We start from the raw sequence: 21,287 nt of genomic DNA, 5'->3' as shown, positions 1-21,287 counted from the left end.
TTTTCAAATGCTTTCCCACTTATTCCAGGTACAACTTCCATCACAACAATACTTCTCCTTTATCCATCTCTACAAGTCTTAATCCAAATTTCAAAATCCACCTCAGTCTAGTCCACTGCTGTTTCTAAATAGCTTCTTTATTCTTTTTTGCCTTCCACTTTCAAAACAAATGCAAATAAGTGCTGCTAAACCATTTAATGTCTCAAAGTCTCCTCTTCCACAGAATGTCTATGCTTAATAAGTAAAATTGATATGGGCCATAAAGAGTGCAATGGTAATAATGTTACATACAGAATATAAATAATTATATCTGCTAGCTAGTATAGTCAGCAAGTTGGTGCTATCCACACATTAAGATAATTATTTCACCTGTAGCAAGTGTCCATGACTTCAATTGCTGTCTTTCAAAACTAGGCATAAAAGCAGTGATTTAGTTACACATTTGAAAGTATACCCCAACAATCCCTAGAAAATAGTTTTTTTTAAAGGCTGCCTGTGAAAAGCAGACATACACAAAATAATTATCTGAATGTTTTTCAAACTGTCTGCATGCTCACAGTAACTTTTCTACAAATTTCTACAACTGCTTAATGTTAATATTAGAAAGCACCTTTGCCAATTTCTCAGGGATAAGTTCTTCTTTCGGTCCTCCAATTTCTTCATCATCATCATCTTTCTTCTTTTTCTGATTCCTCTGTTGCTTCTCTTTCTCAGCATTCTTCTTCTCCTCCTCCAGCTGTGCTTTCTTCTGTGCTCTTCTCTGCTTATTTCGTAGCTTCTTTAGCTCCTTGTCAGACATATTTGCTGTACACACACAAAGGGCAAAGACAGGCAACGTTGATGTCTAATGTTAATCTGTTGCCAGATACATCAACGTTTCTTTCAAACTGTGCCTACTAACTAATAATGCTGCCACTACATTTGTAAAAGTTTGTTTACTAGAAACATTTTATTGTTTACACTACTACTTTGTAATTAAATTCCTATGTGAAATCAGGAAAATAAGGATTAGTACACTACAGCAAACTGAGGGCAGGGCAAAGTAATTATCACATGGCTTCACAAATGCCAGGAGTAAAAGTGCACACCAATACACATTGATTTCTTCCTTTGGCATTACACAACAGAAGTGTTACATCTGACATATTAAATGATCTAACAAAAGTGTGAAACGGTTACATTTCAGTGTAGATGGTTCCAGTTTTGCTTTTAATGCCCTAGAGATATATTAAATTTGATTCATACTCAGATCCTCTCCTTGCTCCAATTAAAGCATAGAGAACTAAATGAAAAAGCAAATGAAAGCAGCTACAACAAATTCTATTACACTTCTACTCATCTTCATGTGAACCTGAAGCCACGCAAATGAACTGAGATGGGAAATCTTAAAACTTGACAAATTTTTCTTTAAGCATTCAACAGCCTCTATTCATACCATTTGAGGTGCCCCAAGCCATAATCACGTAAGTTGCTCTCCAATCAGAAGATGAGCAAAAAAACCCCAAAAACTAAGGATTTAAACGCTTTCTACATTAATAGCAAGAGATGATTAAAATGTAGGGTGCTAGCTAGTCATACTTTTGCAATTTTTTTTTTTCTCTTCCAGCAAGAGCCACTCCAAGCACACTTTCTGCTATCTGTTACTTCATGGATGAGCAACCACGAGAATTCAATGTTTTTTCAGCCATTCCATAACACAAATCTGTTTTTACTTATGAATTTTAATTTTCACTACAAAAAAAAAAAAAGCATTATTTTTCATACCTACATAAAAACTTGTTTCAGTTTAGCTTTCAGTAGAACATCTACTTTTACTTCCGCTCCAAGTTACCATTTGAGTTGTGATAAAAACCTTTTATTTGGTTATTATAAAAAACTTCCAAAGGACAACTATGAAGGCCCAGTATTCTTATAGTACATCCACTAACTAGTGAAACTACATATTAAATATATTTAATAAAGGATTCAATACCTGTATCAGCCTCGTGTTCTTTATTTTCATCTGTTAAGGGATTATCATGAAGTTTCAAATATATCTCTATGGCAATTCGTGCTGCTTTGAAGTAGAACGGATGTTGTCGAAGCACGTCTTCTAGTTTTAGCAAGTCCACATAAGACCTAAGAGTAATCTTCCTCATACAGTACGTGTGGAAGTCAAACTGGTCATCTGTGATTTCTACAAAATGCTAACACAACATCACATTATTTAGCAAGTATTAACAGCAAGATACTAACCCTGACTTTGCACATTCCCCCCCTCCAAAAGTAATAATTTAGTAGAAGAATACTGTTTGACTACTGTTGCGTCTTTTTAAAACATGAGTTAATAAAAAAAAAAAAAAAAAAAGAAAAGAAAAACAACAAAAAGCAATGGTGAAAAGAACAGATGGCATCTTAGGTCAGAATCAAAACTTATCCAGTCCACAACCTCTTTACTGTAGCTATCCTCTGACCATTTGCAGCTCAAAGGTTTGCTGTACTTAAATGGCACTCAAATTTTCTTCTATGAACTCAGCTAATTTTTTTCAGCTTATACTTTTGACTTCCATTAAGTACCCTAGCAATGAACTCCACACTTAAATCACATGTGATATGACCAAGTACTTCTTTTTGCTTCCTCATTGCCACTCAGAGTCCCCTTACTTTTGAGAAAGAGTGAAAAGTCAATCCCCTCTTCAACTTGCTTCTCTAAAGCTTTCTGCAGACAGTTTTTAATCGCTTTACATCACAAGTCCTTAACTTCCTTTCTGTGATCATTTATCAATACATCAAACAAGGGAGACCCCAAGAGTCTCCGTGTTAAACTCCTCGTAAAAACTGTCTTTTTTTGTCCTTTTCTTGCTTTCGCAGTCATGAACCAGCTAATCAAATCAATGAAATCAACTTTCCTTCTTTTTCTGAGACAGCATAGATTCCCTCATGTGAAAGCTGACATCAAAAGCATTTCTGAAATGCAGAACACCTCCTAAAGATTAAAGAGGCAACGCTTTTCCTTACAAAAGCTTTGTTATGTTTTCTGAATACAACAGATTTATCTCTTGCTTCTGATCTTTACTACACCTTTCATCAATTAATCTAGTAAATACATCAAACACTGACTTAATTCCTTGGACGACTGTCAAAAACATTTTGAAGTCAACTCCACATCTACAAACCTCTTCTGGTACACACAGCAAATTGCAATACTAGCAGTTTCTTAAACAAATTATTTCAAAGGATTTTACACAGATTTCTGCAAAGGATTTGAGCAAATAAAATATGGGCCTGACCACTGTTTGTGAATCATTTTTCTGATTTGTTCTGAGAAGTAATTAGTCCTGCCAGCTGATAAGCATCATTGCGGAAATCTCGTTAAGTGTCTGCATTTGCAAAGAGGTGTAGCTTCCTATTAAGTCCTCCTTTTGAGTACTTCTTTTATACCTCAAATGTCTTGTCTTGTTTTTAGACCCTTATGTGCTTGAAAAACAAAAGGTTTTTTTTTTGTTATTTTGTTATTTTGTTTTTTAAACGTAAGCTTTCCAAACATTTTATCTTATTTCTTACCTTTAGAAAAAAAATCTCCATTTAATGTGCAGGGAGGTTTTATTCCCCTGTTTTTGAAAACAATTTTTACATTAAGAAGTCTCTATATTTCTAATAGCTTCTTTTAACCTGTAGCTTAGTTTTTATTCATTTTTTTAAAGGAGAGAATATTATTTTATTACATTTATTGTGGCCCTCAAAGACAGGTGACATCTTTCATTTACTTTTAGGCTGGGCTTCTTAGCTCAGCCAACATCTTTTTGGACTTAAAATACAAATACTCTTGGTTTCTGCCTAAATACCTGTCTATTTTTAAAATGAACTCTACCAAAAGTAAGCTTATTTTTTACTGTTTTCTGTTCTTTCCTGGATCTTTGAAATACTTATTATAACCTAATGCATGGTTTACAATGTCAGTTTTAGAAGAAAATGTAATTTAATCAGCTTCCCAGCACCCAATGAGAAACAAAATCTCTCCAGAATCTATGCGAAGTATACTCTTACTGTTCAGAACAGAAACATATTAGCACAGTAAACGTAAGCTAGTGTTTTCCAACCTGGCCAGTTTGACTAGATACATACTCTCTCAATTTCATGGCATTTCTTAAGTGCTTCTCCAAATTTATTCATTGCTTTGTAAGCTTGCGCACATTCTGTCTGAAACCACATGCACTGCATTTCGTTCAAGTTCTCTACTGCCGAGGTTCCTTCCTAAAAGCAAAAACAGCATTACAGAAAAAAAAAATCTCAATTTGTTAGCCAGTTAAAAGTACAAATAAAAAGGCCATCAAAATAACGACCAATTTCAAAATTGTAGTCCTGAAAATTAGAAGATGCCATAAAGTCATTCCTTAATTTGGCCCTTTTGTGCACTTCCGTCCTGATCTTTACTGTATCATCTTCATATATGTGGTCCCGCATTTCCACTGAATTTTCTATTTCCTCTACCTAAACAATGCTTCAAGCAATGAACAAGATGAACTTGCTTTGTTCATTAATCATGACTCCAAGCTGAAGAAAACTGTTCTTGTATGTTTCACTTTTTCAAAGACTCAAGGACACAATTAATAGCCAGGTAGTCACCACATGACTGTGAGAGTTCCTCATCTTTAGGATAGGAGATGCATTCACTCAGTGTTTTCAAAATGGTTTGCAAGTATAACATATTGCAGCATGAAGAGAAATTACAGAAAAATTTTATCACACGGCATGACACTGACACCTGCAGGATTTTTTTTTCCCCCTAAAACTGCCAATCTGTCTTCCAGAGACTTCCTGATCAAGCTAAGTATGGAAGTAACTGATAGTGCTTCCTGTGAAACAATAGGTATTTCTTATGGGATTAGCCCTATAGAGTGATGGGAAAGCAAAGCAGTACTAGTAGCTTTCATCACTTCTAATTCAGAAACAATTACAGTTTTCTTTCAAATCTGGTATTTGTACATGCTTGTATACATCTGTAGAACTTATCATATACCTGTCAAGCTTAATGTCAGCCTCAGCTATTCACAGAGTTCATGATCATGCAAACGTGATCATGCAAAAACCAAGCTATTGAAGAATCAGCCAAGAACCAAAGCTGGGAAAGCGACAGATAATAGTCAGATAATATTCAAAAGGAAGGGTAAGGAGAATGCTTCAAATGAGAAAGAACGGCAGTTTTCAAACCAGGCTGAGCTGGGTAGCTAGAAGTCAGAAAAAAATTTCATTTTCATTATGCTTAATTCAGGTCTTTAATTTCTATTTTTTATGAAGCTTGCACTTGAGCACTAGATGTAAGATCAAAAGGAGTTTAAAAAAGATTACAAAGTGCAGCATCATCAAATCATGCTTTTAAAGTTCAGTTCGGGGCAACCAGGATGCTTGCTTTTATTTTTTTGACATCGTCTAGAAAATGCTTAAGGCATTGTGAGAGTGAATTAACCTGGATTCATAAGAAATTTTGCATCAACAGCTCCACATAAACCCACTGAGGTCATATATTTATTTTTTTTTCCTTCTTAAACCCCATCCTGTTTGCCTGCACACACCCACTCACCATTTCAGAAAAAAATCTTTCCTTTTCCCCTTATGAATATCCCCTGTTCAACCTACATTACTCCAGGTTCTTCTTAGTCTTCAACAAAGACTAAATTGGGACAAGCAAAAACAACTTTACTTTGCAGGAAGGTCCCAAAAGTGTTTTGCCTCCCTCCCATTAGCAACACACAACTCATACTGCCAGAATTAAAAAAGCTATCATTTGCCAAATATTCTGTAAAGACTGTACTGAACTATTTTGACTTCCAGCTGTGAAAGAACAACAGCAAGAGAACTCAATTAAAAAAATTAACTAATCTATGAGACCACCACACCTATCAGAATAGGTTACTGCAGGGACAAAAACTGCATTACACAGATTACTTAATTTCCTGCATCAGTTTTTTTTCCCTGCCAACTAATTGGTTGTAAGCAGATGAAGAAAAAAAGATACAATGCGCAGCTTCGTGTCGTCACTATTAAACATAGCCTTGGGGGTGAAAGCTTGCTCACAGAAGGACATCTCAGAATGCCTTTCACCCAGAAGCCACAGAGAATTTATTTAAGAGAGAATTCTGACTAGCCTTAATATATTACTGTTAAAACGTGAAAGACAGGCTGCTTGATCAAATCTCTCAAGTATCCAATAGAATCAATATTAAACTCAAAGAACTCTAACAAAAAAAAAAAAGTTCTCTCTTGAAAGGGCATCCTGTATTTCTCCTACGTGGCAAAAGAAATCAAATCCAGGTTTTAATGTTGCATTTGCACTTAATGCTATGGAATCATGCTTAGTAATTCAAACCGTAATACCAACTACCATTAGTAAAAGCAAGCAACCATTTTTGCTCTGAAACAGAACTTAAGGATTGTAATAAAGGCGAGTGGAAAGTTAAAAAAATATTCCATAAGGGATTAGGCCCACATTATTCAGAAGAGCTATAGTTAAGCGCAACCAACCCGTGTAAACTTAGAACACATTTCTTCTGCTTCTTTAATGAAGTTTGCTTTCAACATATATTTCGCACATTTGGAGTTGATAAATCTGTCTGCTGTGTCCAAAGCCTGAGCCTCATCCATCCACCTTGCAGCTTCTTTAATATTTCCAGCATGCTTATAAACAAACAGAAATGAAAATTAGACTCGGGAGATATAAAACATGTACAGTAGACCAACTCTCTGTTTAATATAACTAGTTAATTTTCTAGACTTATTTTTATAAATAGCTTTTCTCGGGAAAGTAACAGATCTTTGAAGAAAAAAAGCAGAGTAACTACTTTCCATCATTATGGAGTTACAGGTCTTCTGGCACTAGAAGTTTTTCCTGAAAATACCTAAAACCACTTCGGTTTATCCCATTCTGATGGAATACCATATCGCAGTTGAGAAATTGTTTTTAAATAGTTAAGAAAAGAAGGGTGTGCATGTAATATTAAGTGGATGACATTTAAAATACCAACTAAATTGATCAGAGTGATCTTTAATATGAAAATAATTGTAAATTGATAATCTACATCTTGCAGTAAGCTTGTCCTTTATTGACTTCAAAAATCTTCACGAGGGCTTATTCATGCACGCTAAAAGAAGTCAAACCAGATAACCAATACCCTTCTTTCAGAACACACTAATATTCATTACAACATTTTCCATGGATTCTTCACATGTCTTTAAAACAAGCTTAGCACTTCAGTGTTTCATCCAAAATATTGAAATGTAAGCAAGTGTAAAAGTCTTTCAGCATGACAAAAGAATAATCTCTGATCACTAAGAGTGAGCCAAACTTACCTTATAGATTTTTGCCTTCACAAGGAACAGTTCTATCAAAGTGGGAGTACTTTCTATAGCAGCATTTATATATTCTAGAGCCAGGGATGGCTGTCCAATTTTATCATAATGTTGAGCCAAATAATACTGGACCCAGAGTAAAGTGGTTGGAGGTTCTTCTTTACCATCATCTACAGTAAGAAAATCAGAAGGAGATTTTTTTGGTTCATTTTTTTAAAATAACATGACAAAAAAAATGAACAAACAAAGAACTACACATATAGCCACTAAAGTTAATTCTGCCTCTATATCAGGCTGCCACATCAGACCTGGGAGTGTTTCTGAACTCCTGGGTCCAGGTAAGTAACTTCTGAGTCTAAGTTTTGACAAGACTTCGGCACATTTTCTTCCCTTCTCACACCATGATTTTAAGGGAAAAGAAACATGAGTTAGCAAGTCAGAAGATGGTTGCGTTTTGGTCCAACTAACCCCTTAGCCAGGGCAGCCCGAAATGCAGAACCACAGTGCACAGAGTGCACTGAACACAATTTTAGGTGAGGGATACAGCAAGAAGTTCTGCTGAACACCACGGTTGCACACTAACACCGTAAAGCATTTCAGTACATTCGGCATTTACACTTTTTCAGTCCACAGACTTGAGTATTTTCAAACAAAAATGTCTGTTCCATACCACAGCTTTAAAAAGCTTTTCTGTCTCTACCTTTGACAGATTTATTGTCACTACTCATGTAAGTGTATCCAACAAAACAGTGCCATGCACAAGTCAGTTTTCAAAGCTAGAGAAAACTTGCAACCCACAGTACTACTGAAGCCTTAAAGTTAAGTTTGCTGCTTAATTTTGAATATGAAGCAAAGGCGCCTTGCGGGGGGGGTGGGGGAAAAGGGCATGGGGGTTCTGGTCGTGACAGAAGATTCTGGTTCTTCAGTTTACTTAACTAAAAATGCAATTATATGCATTTGTTCATTTTAAGGTGGAAGAATGTTGTTTATTTGAATGAAATTTAATATCAAAGCAAAAATTTAATTGAAATTATAGTAAGCTATCTACTCAAACAAAAACTTAACAAGCAATTTCATAAGGAAGAATCAAATTATTTTTGCAAAGCAGGGAAATAATTGGTTACAACTTCAGTAAAAAGTTTTTAATAACAACAAATATTCCATGAAGTTTTAAATGTATATTTTTATTCTTACTATCCTCATTATTACACCATTATAATCCACCTACCAAAACTTCAAAACCATCTTTTGTTGATATTTTATGCAGATTTTTCTTGGAGACTTTCCATTACAACGTGATTAAGCTAATAACTAACGAAACATCATAAAACTACTACAGAGGAAACTGTGAAGGTTTGATTCAATACATGCAGAACCACAACTCACAACAAAAACAGTAGTGAGCCATAACATGGACAAGGTAGTGTTTGTTTTTTAAATCTCTCAAAGACCAAGCAAACAAACAAGAAAACCACACAAGGCAGACAAAACACCTCACTGCAAGCTCCAAACAAAAGAAACCCTGTAGATTGTCCTACCAGATCAGTAGGAAACATCAAATAAGTATCAGTTCATTTTTGACAATGCTACAATTTGACAATGCTACTAAACATTACAACATAGCTTTCAAATGACAATTTCCTGTACATTGATCAACTCAAGCCTTGAAAATAAAACATCTGAACTCAAAACTGGAAAACAAATGATAACTGGATACATGTGTACAGACTTAAAATTTGACAGCTGAAATATCTTCTAAGGATGATTGTGGTTTGGTTCTGTTTTGGGAACAGGAATAAAAACATGATTCAAATTTCGTCACTCTCCACTGAGTCCCTGCCTCTGAATGGTCCTACAATGCTTATACCAGGCACCAGTTCCATGAAGTAAGATAGTTTAGCACTCACCATTTGGGTTAAATAACCTGCAGCTTCTTAGGGAGGTTTCATAACCTACCACAAGCTCTTCTATGATTGCCACCTACAAGACAAAAAAAAAAAAACTATAAGCAAGATGGTATTTCATCTCAGTTTCAGCTACTTTGTGTTCCCCAGACTAGTTATTCTTGGTAAGAAAATTTTGCAATAACCTAAATTGCAACACATATGGGAATGTACTCAGTCTCTCTCCACCTCTCCCTCACTTTTAATTAGTAAATCTTAAGGGTTTTTTTTAAGTGCATCTTTTAATTAGTAAATCTTAGTTTTCTACATTTACAAACTAGGCACAAAAGGCTATGTACGCTTCTGATTGATTTTTCTAAAAATACTAGAACAGAATAAACAGCAGTGCAGACATAGTGAGCACTGAAGAAAAAAAGCTGCTCTCTTTAGTGTGTAACCGCTACTATCATGCTGTAATAGATCAAAATGATAATGTAAAAGTTGGATAAAAGAATATTACCTTCTCCTTGTCTTTATATAATGACCTCAAAGTATTGAAGACCGGTGGGCAACCTTTGCTGAAATTCATCCTTAGAAACTTGTCCAGACATTCCTTAAACTTTTCACCTTGAGAAGAAAAAGACCTGTTGATTTTGTTTTACCACACATTACTTATCAATTGTAGGCTGGTTTGGCTGATAAAACACTAGCATCTAAGAAACACAAGTGCTGATCGTTACCTGCTCAAAGATGCACTTACCTGACAAGAAGTTTAATGGTAATCTTCTTGGAACTAGTCCTCTTGGGTATTTCGTCCAGGCCTCCTCATAAATCTTTAGCCTCTCCATCATATTTGCTGGAACAGAATTTTACAGTTTACTTTTTTGTCAGGATGGGAAAGTGGGGAAAAGAGATGAGGGAAATCACTAGACCTGGTTAAGAAGAGTCAGAATGTAAGATCTAATGAGCATATACTTCCTAGAGAACATTAATTTCCACTTGCAGTAGAAATGATTTCAAATGTTCAGTATCCTTACATTCCTCTTCCAATTGTGGTTATAATTGCATGCATCTCATCTTAAAAAGAATTCTTGTCTTAACACTGTGCTAAAATTGTGACCAAAGAAAACCCTTCAGGAGAATCACATCTGTTTTTCCAAAACCTCTATTACCCATAACATAATATTAAGATATGTGCAGAAACAGCTTGCTTACTACAATATATAAAATTATTACCTGGTTTAAGTGCCTTTTCTAGGCCTTTGTAGTAGGCCCAGTTTTCAGGATTTCTTTCTTGCAATCCTTTGTAGACATCAACTGCTTCTTCAAGTCTGCCAAGTTGAAGCAGGAGTTCTCCTGTGTGAAATTTAAGAAATTTTAATTAAGGTAACAGAAGAATGAAGCAGTATAGTATTAATTACTCTACAGTGAAAGATTAGATAATCCTTGACTCCATGTAGATTCTAACTTCTTAGGAAAAAATGATCAAAGTGGCACCACAAACTAGCTGACAGATACTTTTCTTTGACAACAGGTGCAGTTAAAGTAACATCCCACAACTCAGTCAATAACTCTTGAAACTTACTTGAAAATTTAATGTTAAAAGCAAGATGCATGTTTTTTTTTCTCACTTACAGAAATGACTGGTTACTTTAAGCGCAGTTTTTACTACAGAAGGCAATTAAAAGCAGTACACGGTATTTCATGTGTATAGCATCTTGAAAACCAAACTGCAATTGCAGAGCTGCAAATAAAAGAATGGTTCTTCAGTCTGATATTTCATAAAACTAATTTAAATGTTTTAAAATCAAGACATTGATCTGATTAACAAATTCTCAAGATTCTACAAGCAAGTTTCCTTCTAATGATAATTCATTACAAGATACAATGGCTAAAACTAAAGTCTGGATCTAACTGTACTTGGCATCTTCCCTGATGCTGGAGCTGGAACAAAATTCAGATTTCCTATCTCAAAGGAGAAAATTACACTTTACAACGCTTTGATATTTGTAAATGTGACACACTAGAAGATTATACACAAGAGGTGAAACAGTGTCATTCTAGATTAAGGTTAAGATTTTCTTAACCTGTTTCAAGAGCAAAATGCAAAAGTCAGTGTTAACTCTTCTCTATGCCATACAACCAACATGTAATTTTATCAAAAGATACCTTGTCCCACAGATAGGGCTGGGGGACTACCTGCAGTAAAATACACTTAAATTATTCCTCTTAGGTGGAAATTATCATTTTTTACCATGGTGGCAAATGCCAATACTATTTTCGGGTTTTCTCAACTGTATTCCATCCATAATGGCTTTTGCACACACACTTGAAATTTAAAGACAGCACTCATTTATTAGCAGGCTTTTCTATGGCATCTGACTGCAGCTAAGTTGAAACCAACAACACAACAGCAGTACCCTACTGAAAGTGCACAGACTGCAAAGAGCATTTCCTTTTTTTTTCCCCCCAGTAGTTCACTAGATTTTTTTTTTTTGCGGGGGTCCTGTTTGAAAACCACGTTTCAGACTTTCAGCAAAAACTTGAGAACACAATATGCCAAAAGTCTTTCAAATAAGTTGTAAAGGCAACTCCCCTTCCCCAAAACCAAAAGCCCATGCTATGTCTGAAGAAACAGTCTGCAGCGACGTAATCCCAACACCTGTTTACAATCATATGCAAACCAAGTAACCCATTCAGCAGAGAGCTGCCTGCAGTCACTTTCTTTGAGGACATACCACACAATTTTCATAGCATTGTCACTAGTCCATTTGTAGTTTGTTTGCACAACAGTGAGACTGTCCAGCAGGAACAGGGAGCGGGCTACTATATCTACATGAATATAAGAGTAAAAATCTCTGCTTCAAGCAATCACCTAAATAGATTCCAGTGTGGGCTAAGAACAGACAGTAGCTTTGATAAGTTGGCAGTTTTACATAAACAGTGAGAGGAGTACTGTGCAGCATCATGCAGAAGAGGAACAAGGCAGACTTTAAGTAACTGTACCTGTTAAAAAGAGTCATAAGAATGAACTTCTATCATTCTGCAATTTCAGCAATGGAATGTAATATAGAATACTATATTGTTCTGTTGTTATATGCTAGCATTATTATAATCCAACAGCAGAAGATTATATTGGGTTGCCCACCCAAAGGGTCTAGTTCCATACACTTTAAGAGCAACTGAGTATCATTAAAGGCTTTATACTTTGCCAAAGATTATTCTGCCCTTACAGCAAGTGGTCTCTGTCAGGACCAGTATCAAATCCTAGGATGGCACAGGTCTGGCTACACTAGCCAAACAACTTCAGAACAATTCAGAATCATCTGTCTGAAAACACTCAGCTCAAAAGGTTCAGAACAGCATGTCTGCACTCTGCTGATGACTTCTCTACCTGGGAGAGGCATATGATAGACACAGCACAGAATTGATACAGTTCTTTAATTTGTTTTTAAATTAAAGTTGCAAAAAATGAAAAAAAACTGACAGCACAGGCATTCCATTTTATAACCATGCATTTAGGTGTATCATTGAAAAGTAATTACCTTTAGTTTCTTCAACAGCCAGTTTATCACAGATCTGCTTTTCATAGGTACAAAGATGCTCCAAAGCTTCTTTGTTTAGTCCTGCCTCACGGAGGACTTGATTTTGATACAGCAGCAGTTCACTGTACTCATAGTCCACTTTATCAGGTGATGTCTACACAGGACAAGACACATGAGAAAGCTCAGGCTTTTAGAATGTATTTGGATTTAATTCATTTGACTAACACTGCATAAAGTTTGCATATCATGACAGGAAATGTTTAATATTTGTCTTAGGAAGCAATCCACACAAGAATTCCATTTTCTCCTCTTACCTGCTGGGTCTTCCTAAATTCCTCTAAAATTTTTGCTGCCATTTCATAGTCTTCCAACAGATGGTAAGCAATAGCATAGCCAATCCACGATGCTCGCTGTGCTGGTCGGAGCTGAAGCAACTGGTATCTTGTTTCCTGCAAAAAAGTAGCTATTAATTTTCCTGACTTCATTCTGAAGCTGTACAGAATTCATTATGCAATACTCCGTCTTCAGTGGTCTGATACTTAATGACTGTCATTAAAAATTACCTTTCTTTATGTAAAAATTAGTTTTGAACCAAAAAAAAGAAACTTTGAAACACTACAGTGATCTCAACTGAATTTAAAAAAAAGTGTATTTTTACATCATTTCAAATCGAAAAGACTCATGAGTCAGACTAACTTTGTTAAGGTTTTACATACACGCTTTTCCTGTATTACTGCTTGTGAACAGGATGAAATTAAAGCTGCTTTCGTTTGAGCTGCAGGAATATTTATTATATAGTGATGTTTCCAATTCACCTTGGAAATTATATATATATATTAAATCATTAGAAATGTCGTTATGCAAAATAGGTCACGCAAGCATATCCCTATTCTTTGGCCAGAAAATAATTACAGCTGGAAGATACAACAGATTTGCTTGGAATTACGCTGCTTTAATTTGACAGAAAAGACAGGACTTGTTTTGTTACATACTTTTGGAAGACACCTTCAAATACTTTAAAATTAAGAAAAAAAGTTACTACTTACTAAACAGCATAAACAGTCAAAAGCACAGATCAAAAAGAACTAAAAATAGTAACAGCAGTTCATTAGACTGCAGGAAGATCCTTTACGATATTATAAAATGTAGAAGCTAAAGCTAAGAATGAACAGCAAAAAAGAAAACAACAAAAATACCCTCCCTCCCCCCAGTTGTATTCCAGTTCTTCATGCTCTTCATAAACTTGTATACGACCATTCATAGATTACTGGCAGGTCAAACATGTTAACATTTAACATGTTAACAATGAAACATGTTAACATTTATTCCTTAATGCATTCTATAAACATGTTTCTTGCATACTTAATTATTTATTTGTCATCACATTTATCCAGACACCTTTTCAAAGAGAACATACATTTACAAACGAATTTTTGGCACCTATGCTAAGTTTCGGCTACCATGTCTCAGTGAGGGAGGAGTCAAATTTCTAAATTACTGAAAAGATTGAAATCTGATATAAAATATTATCCTAAGTCCCTTGGGTAACTTCTGAAGTTCAACAGAGATTATTGCAGAGAAAAGGGATACCCTATTACACTTGTCTACGTAAGCTTAAAAGCATACAAGCTTCCAGACACAAATACTTAAAGCTTTTTTCAACTCATTAATGTTTGAATTATAAATACTTATGATGTCATATATCCCTCCATGGCACAGTAAGAAAGAAAACTATCTTCTAAAATTGTTCAGACTAATCTTAAGTGAGCAATACAAAATCTTACAGCTGACAGGAAACGTAAGGAAATGCGTGGCCCTTGAGGAAGCTGTGTCCTAATGTCCAGGTTAGATAAGAAGCAAAATATGGCATTTCATGCAGCATACTTCTTGCTTAGTATTGTCAACCATTGCTGAGAGAAAACTGGTGGCCACTCATCTAGAAGAGGCCACTGAAGAGATATGCTAAAAAGTGATCAAAAAAATTGAAACTCCTCTGCCTGAAAAACACTACTCTTCGGGACATGCAGGAATCCCTCAAAGTAAATAATAAAGAGACCGTGGATTGTCTACAGCTGGATTATGCAGCATGAGAAAAAGTTTAGCAAAACAATTCCACAGTGAGATAAAAGAATAGTATAATATGTGACTTAGTCTGTATACTTCACAGAAATTGCTCAGTTGTATGTCTGCTTTTACTTTCATGAAGTGTCAAGCACACAGTTTTAATGCTGGATTTCACAGTCTAACTCCGTATACCTCTTAAAAGCGTCATGAAACAATTCGCGGCCTTTGCCACAATTCCCTAGAAGCTGATAACGTATGTAGTATGTACACTTACCCTGTAACCTTCAAGATCCCTCATTTGAATTTGTAGCAGAGAAAGATCTCTCAAAATTTGAAGATTGTCTTTGTCCCATTTCAGTGCATTTCTATAACATTTGATAGCTTCATCGTACTTCTTGTCTGACCTCTGAAGAAGGCCATAGACATGCCAACCTGGAAAACTCTGTTAAGGATGCTACTGAACTTGAGCAGGGAGAGAATATATGTAACATAGCAGTGACAGAACAGTTGGTAAAAAGCTCTAAAGCCGTTTTATGTCATCACTATCATTACTTTTTTTTTTTCCTCAGCTATAAGAAGAAACTGCCTGCAAACTAAAAATATAGAACAGTTCACCAGTTACATGGATATGCTGTAAACTCTACTTTTCACGTACTGGATGAGGAAATTGTAGTAGGATCTCTGAAGAAGACTGTCGAAGCTTAAACACATTTTTGAATAAGGGCTTAAATTAGACAACTGTATTGCTTGCATTTCCAACACTTGATGTATATGACAACCTATCAATGTAATGGCAACTACTGTTTTTAGAGCAAACCACGTGCTTAAAAGTCTAGTTTGGCCCACCACAAGTTTAGAGTTGCAGCTTAATGATAAAAACAAATATATACAACGCAAGCTAGAATAACCTGAGTTAACTGTGACTGCAAGGAGAGCTGCAACTCATTTGCCCGTTAGACAGCTTAAACAAAATACTGTTATATACTGGACACAACTTTAAATTCTGAAATTCCAGTCTGAAGCATAATCATACCGGCTCTTGTTGCTACTCTATAAATCAAGTAATAGAGAAAAAAAATTCCATTCATAAGTGGAAGTTCTATTTCAAAAAGGATACATACATGACTCTTCAAGTCATTCCTTAGGCCTCTACGCACCAGTTCATATGCTTCCTCTTTCTTCCCTAGACAGTTTAATGTTAGTCCTTTCATTGCCAAGGTTTCTAAAAAAACACAAAGATTAAATAAATATCAGTTACTCATTTTTATATGCTTTTAAGCTTAAAATATCAACTTTCAATATAGTATACATTCAAATTTAGACACCATTATCAACATCAAGATTTCGCATTTTTTTCACATGGAAAATCAAACTGACAGATTATTCACTTAAGTATGTCATACGTGACAGTAATTTTTTTTTTTTTTCAGTATTTCTACCAAAAGTGAAGGCATTAAAAACTTTTTGCTCTACAAATGTTTTGAGAAGGGAATCTTTTAATGTGATCCCTCAAGCATCTATTCACAACACTTTGAGACTTCTACACATCCATCCGTGCCAACCTAGTTCACAAAGAAAGTTTTTGGATAACAGAAAAAGTTTCAACTCGGATAATAAAAACAGACTGAAAATACAGTAAGGGGCAAACATTGTCCTCCTTCTCTTCCAAAAAGACTACTCCTTCAGAAAAACTAACAAGACCACAAAGTTGACTGAACAATATATATCTACCTCTGCCTTTTGTCTTACACTTCTTCCTGATCATGAACAAATAATAATTTCCCCCGAAAAAGTGATTTAAACAATATACATTTCATAAACTTGCACCATGTTATAATGGCTGCCAGCATAAAGAACGGCAGGCTATGACTACTAGTACGACCAGTCTTTAAACTACAAATCTTAGCAGAAAGACTGCTTTTGTCATGGTGCAGGTTTTTGGATGCTCTTACTACTTTAAGAAAATCTGTTTTAAGAGCAATGGTTAACTATAAAATGGTATATATATTTACAAAGCTTACAAATTATTACTCTATCTTAAAGTATGTGAGGACGTACCAGTTGAAAACTTACCTCCATGTTCTGCAAACTTTGGGTTTGAAAGGATCTGTTTACAAAACTTCAACCCATTTCTATACTGTTTATGTTCGTAACACCGCTGTTGAAGAAGAACAGAATATGGTTATTCAAAATATTCAGAGTGAAAGTATTTCCTCCTGAAATTAAGCATCAGTGAAAACGTATTAATCAGAAAAGCTACTAATATTTTAATAAGCCCCATTTACCTTCCTGTAATTAAAAACTTCTGGTCACCAGAAAAAGCGTGTCCACGAGAACACACATTTAAATGTAGAGCTGTTTATTTTATATATATTTTAATACAGCAGTTTATCCAATATCACAGGAAATGTTAAGTGCCTAGAGAGATTCAACTTTCCTTTAACATATGAGCAATCCTTACTAAATAACTTATCTTGGTAAGCATTCATCTCACTGTAGCTCAACCATCTTTCACAGAAAGACCACAGGCATCTCCTATAACCATACAGGATGGGGAACAAAGTCGTTGGATCTTGGCTTAAACCACTTCTGAAAGCAACCGCTCATATCAGTTCGAACACCACACAGATCCCATATATATCCAAACTTTCAAAATTGTTATACACTAACATTATCTTGCCATATTGCAAACGGTAACATAGAAAATTCCAATTCAAGTGATAAATCTGTTACTCAAGCCCCACAGATGACGCATGCCTATGGTATATGCTCTGGCATCTCAGACCTTGAATGTGGTCATGTGTTTAGAAGACTCAAAGTGCCAGTCACCCATTCTTTTACAAGTTTGCAAGTTCTCATCACAGAAGATCTACTGACAAGAAGCAGTAACTCAAGCACTTGAATCACGTGAATTGAAGCCTGAGTTAGAGACGGTGCATCACAATCAGGGTGTGTATACTAAAGGAGTACAGAACAGTATTTAGTTACTCTCCCATTCACAGGGGAAGCATTTGGAACAAGCAAGAATCTGTCAATAATCAGACGAGTTAGCCTGCTATCAGTGCAGAAACAATTCTCTGCATGGTAGTACGCAGGTCTTGCAGTGCCAGTGCTTGGAGCTACCATACAGGCCAAAGTGAATATGCATATAATAACTGTATAGAACTTATAATTAATTAATCACTTTTGCAATAAGATTTCAGGACAACAGGAATCCCTATGTGAGAGCTATAATTAGAAACTCAGGGTCAGCAAGCTTTACAGTTATTCCACCATCTTCTGAACAAAAATAGCATCCGAAGAATTTCTGAAACAGAATTTTGTTCAGACCAAGAACTGTTTTGATGCTTTCCACTAGATATTCCACAACATTTCATTACGCTTGCTGCCATTCTGGAACTGATTTGATAACTCCTACCTCATGCTGTTTAAATTTCTTAAGAGTGAAGGAAAAGTGAGCGAGTGAGTGAGTGAGTGAGAAGCATGCGCACTGATTTTGTGACAATAATCACTCTGGCAGTACCTCCTGAACGAGGCCACCCAGGCCTGCCAAACTGAACAACCTGCTGAAAAACCTACTAGAGCCAGAATTGCTACTGTTCTGTCTGTATTTCGCCCCAGAATTGCACCACTGTATTTCATTATTCCCATCCAGAACTGTATTTCACTTCTAACCTGAAAAATACTTCACAGTAATTAGGGAGCAAGTAATACACTGTCAGCATATGTTTAATAGCATGTTTCACAGCAGTTTTTTATTATTGCCTTTGGTTGCCAAGAATGGAATTATTACTAATTCCTGGTGGTTTTTATTGCCGCAGATAGTCGTCCACAGTGAAGCTGAGTAAACCCCAAAATTAATGAATGGGTCTTGGTGCTATGAAGATTGTTAAGCGATCCGAGCTCTACCAGCACGCTGCAGTTCTCCAGCAGAACTCCACACAACCAGGGTGATATGCAACACAGGGGCTGATTTTTGGGTGGTCCCACTTGAAGCCAACAGTTGGACTCAACGATCATCATGGGTCCCTTCCAACTGGGGATATTGTACAGTTACGGGATACTGCACGCTAAGTGGAAGACAGCTCTGACATGAGAAAAAAAAACAAACAAGGAATTCTACATGGCAGGTATGAGCCCCTGCCAAACAGCTTCTGAACTGCTCAGGAGTCAAAACTCCGGTATGACCTACCTTTGGCATCACCAGCTCAGAGCCTCCATCCTTCCAAACAGCGACTCAAAACATGAAAAGAATGCAAGACCTGTATCTACAAAGGTCCATTCATTAGGAGTTTCCCAGTTCTTAAAGATCTTAAAGATTTTAGCTGTTGGAAGCATTTTTTGATTTCAAGTCAATTTAGAATACATTACAACTTCTTCCTTTCCCAAAAGCTCCTGAATGTTCACATATACGAGGTGTTAACAGCCATTTTACGTATATAAAATACTGGAAGTACCATTTAAATATACATCACTATTTTTACACATCAGAACAGGCTTCCAGAGGTCACAGACTCAATATGTTAAAACCATTTTGTGTATCCTTTCTGCTAATCCCATATATTCTTTGCCAGTTTTCATTTTTCCAGTTAGACACCTTTGAATATACTTATAAATGTGCTTGTTGTGTAACATGAAACTTCTGCAGCTATTTTACCAAGATACTCATTATCACACCGACTAAAGCTCCTCCCCAGAAGATGACATTACATCATTCGTCAGAAAATTCTTCCATCTTTCGAAATTTGGAGACATTAGACAAATACACCCACACCAACCCTTAGATATGTATCAATACCCAGAAAGGCATAAGCACAGACACACACCAGACAACTTCCTGTTGAGGAGTATTGCCAAGAGGGCAGAGATAATGCCCTCCAGACTTAGGACAGGGTCACCAAGTACAAAACCCATGGGGAATACTCACACACACATCCACGCTTTTGCAGCCTCAGGTATTAATGTTACATTTCGTTCCAAGATACCCACGTTCGTACCTTGTCATTTCATTTTTGAAGTTTTTCAGCAAAGATGCAAACACCGCAAAAATTAGGTACCTGCATGAAGTCCCCATGACTGGAATACTTCAAAGCTTTGGGACGTGAAACTACTTTTTAAAAGCCTAGTTAACCTTGCAAGACAGCTTTACGCTGTGAAGGGAGAGCCCTGCAGAAACACAAACCACTGGGTGCAGCTAAGACCATCACAGTCACCTGCACAGGATCCAATGTGCTATGCTACCCAGAGCTATCAATGTGTGTTCAGAATTCCCTGCTCACACAACTGGCCCAGGTGTACAGTGGAACAGGATTAGCCGCAAGGAAGAGAATTTGGCATTACTTTGGAAAAACTATTAAAAAAAATAAACGCTAGTATCAATTTCTGAAGCAAATTGCTTTCTGTTTGCCTGCTGTACTGTAACGCTGAAAGACAAAGATGACATTTTGTATATCACAGCCTTCCTTAACAGCACCCTAATTTAAAAGTTGAAGTGCAAGCCACACTCCTAATTTTCTCCATTTTATTTTACAGAGCTTGTCACCTTAACACGACAAGACGACACATGTAAAAGAAAAGAGATGGGACCAACACGTTTACCTTCACAATGAAGAAGGCCTGAAGCGTACTACTATATGCCTTAACATTCAATCCTCATTTTCCTTAAAATGTGATTGTCCTGATCCTGAAATGATAAACATTCAATTCCAGTTTTATTAAGTCTAACAATTTGCCTGTGTGGGACTCCTTTCATTATGCAAGATGAAAGTGACACAAAAAGTGGCACACAGGATGAATGAACTTTTAAAACCAGTTTTTTTAAAACCGGTTTTTATCTTTTACATCTGTCAGTCCACTGCCTGTGCTAATCTTTAAACAGAACCCAAGGAAGGAAGAAGCACTGTTGTTGCAAATACCAACACAATCACTTTCAGTCACTTAAGCAAATTCGAAGAATTTCTTAGGTTTCATTTTTACTGAAATACCAATGCCATAACTCGAGTATAAGAGTAAAGGAACACGCATCACTCGAGCACAGCCCCAACTCCTGGGGTAACTGGGAAGCCATTCGTAACAGGATCTTTACTGACTCTGGTTTACCAGTTCTGGAGGCAGGAGTGTAAAACCACACAAGAGACAACAGCTCTCAAGTCCTGCTAATGAAGCGCCTGTCAAGGATTCCATCTTTCTTCACACTGCTCAAAACTAACCATGCAAACACATCAATAAGAATGTATCGTACATGTCCCCTAAGGAGTCCCATACAAAAAGTTAGGTGAGGCAAACCCAAGGGGACTTCAAGGAAAGCAGGAATTTTCAAAAACTGAAGAGTTACATGAACGTTATGGGAATGCTTAAAAAAGAAGATGGCATATCTACCTCAACTTCTTTGTTTCATGCTGCTTTGGCACCCTGAAGAGCGCTGTTTAATGCCCTGTCTTCTCTTCCAAAGCACTGATGAAAGCATGAA

General features: G+C 36.2%; 1 protein-coding gene across 1 annotated transcript in view; it reads right to left on the bottom strand.

Annotated features, from left to right (window-relative positions):
- Positions 1–21,287, bottom strand: part of NAA15 (N-alpha-acetyltransferase 15, NatA auxiliary subunit) — a 39,937-nt gene that overhangs the window by 8,756 nt on the left and 9,894 nt on the right. The window contains exons 2-15 of the mRNA XM_084518110.1: positions 16,892–16,976; positions 15,936–16,040; positions 15,093–15,250; positions 13,069–13,203; positions 12,755–12,908; positions 10,446–10,565; positions 9,970–10,065; positions 9,730–9,836; positions 9,234–9,306; positions 7,327–7,496; positions 6,502–6,654; positions 4,105–4,233; positions 1,973–2,186; positions 611–804 (exon numbers count right to left, since the gene is read on the bottom strand). Of these exons, the coding sequence (XP_084374236.1) occupies positions 611–804; positions 1,973–2,186; positions 4,105–4,233; positions 6,502–6,654; positions 7,327–7,496; positions 9,234–9,306; positions 9,730–9,836; positions 9,970–10,065; positions 10,446–10,565; positions 12,755–12,908; positions 13,069–13,203; positions 15,093–15,250; positions 15,936–16,040; positions 16,892–16,976 (1,893 nt within the window). The remainder of the gene's footprint in view (positions 1–610; positions 805–1,972; positions 2,187–4,104; positions 4,234–6,501; positions 6,655–7,326; positions 7,497–9,233; positions 9,307–9,729; positions 9,837–9,969; positions 10,066–10,445; positions 10,566–12,754; positions 12,909–13,068; positions 13,204–15,092; positions 15,251–15,935; positions 16,041–16,891; positions 16,977–21,287) is intronic.

The sequence above is a fragment of the Aythya ferina genome (genome assembly GCF_964211825.1).
Source record: "Aythya ferina genome assembly, chromosome: 4".
NCBI classification, from domain to species: domain Eukaryota; kingdom Metazoa; phylum Chordata; class Aves; order Anseriformes; family Anatidae; genus Aythya; species Aythya ferina.
This window is presented reverse-complemented; position numbering and strand designations above follow the sequence as displayed.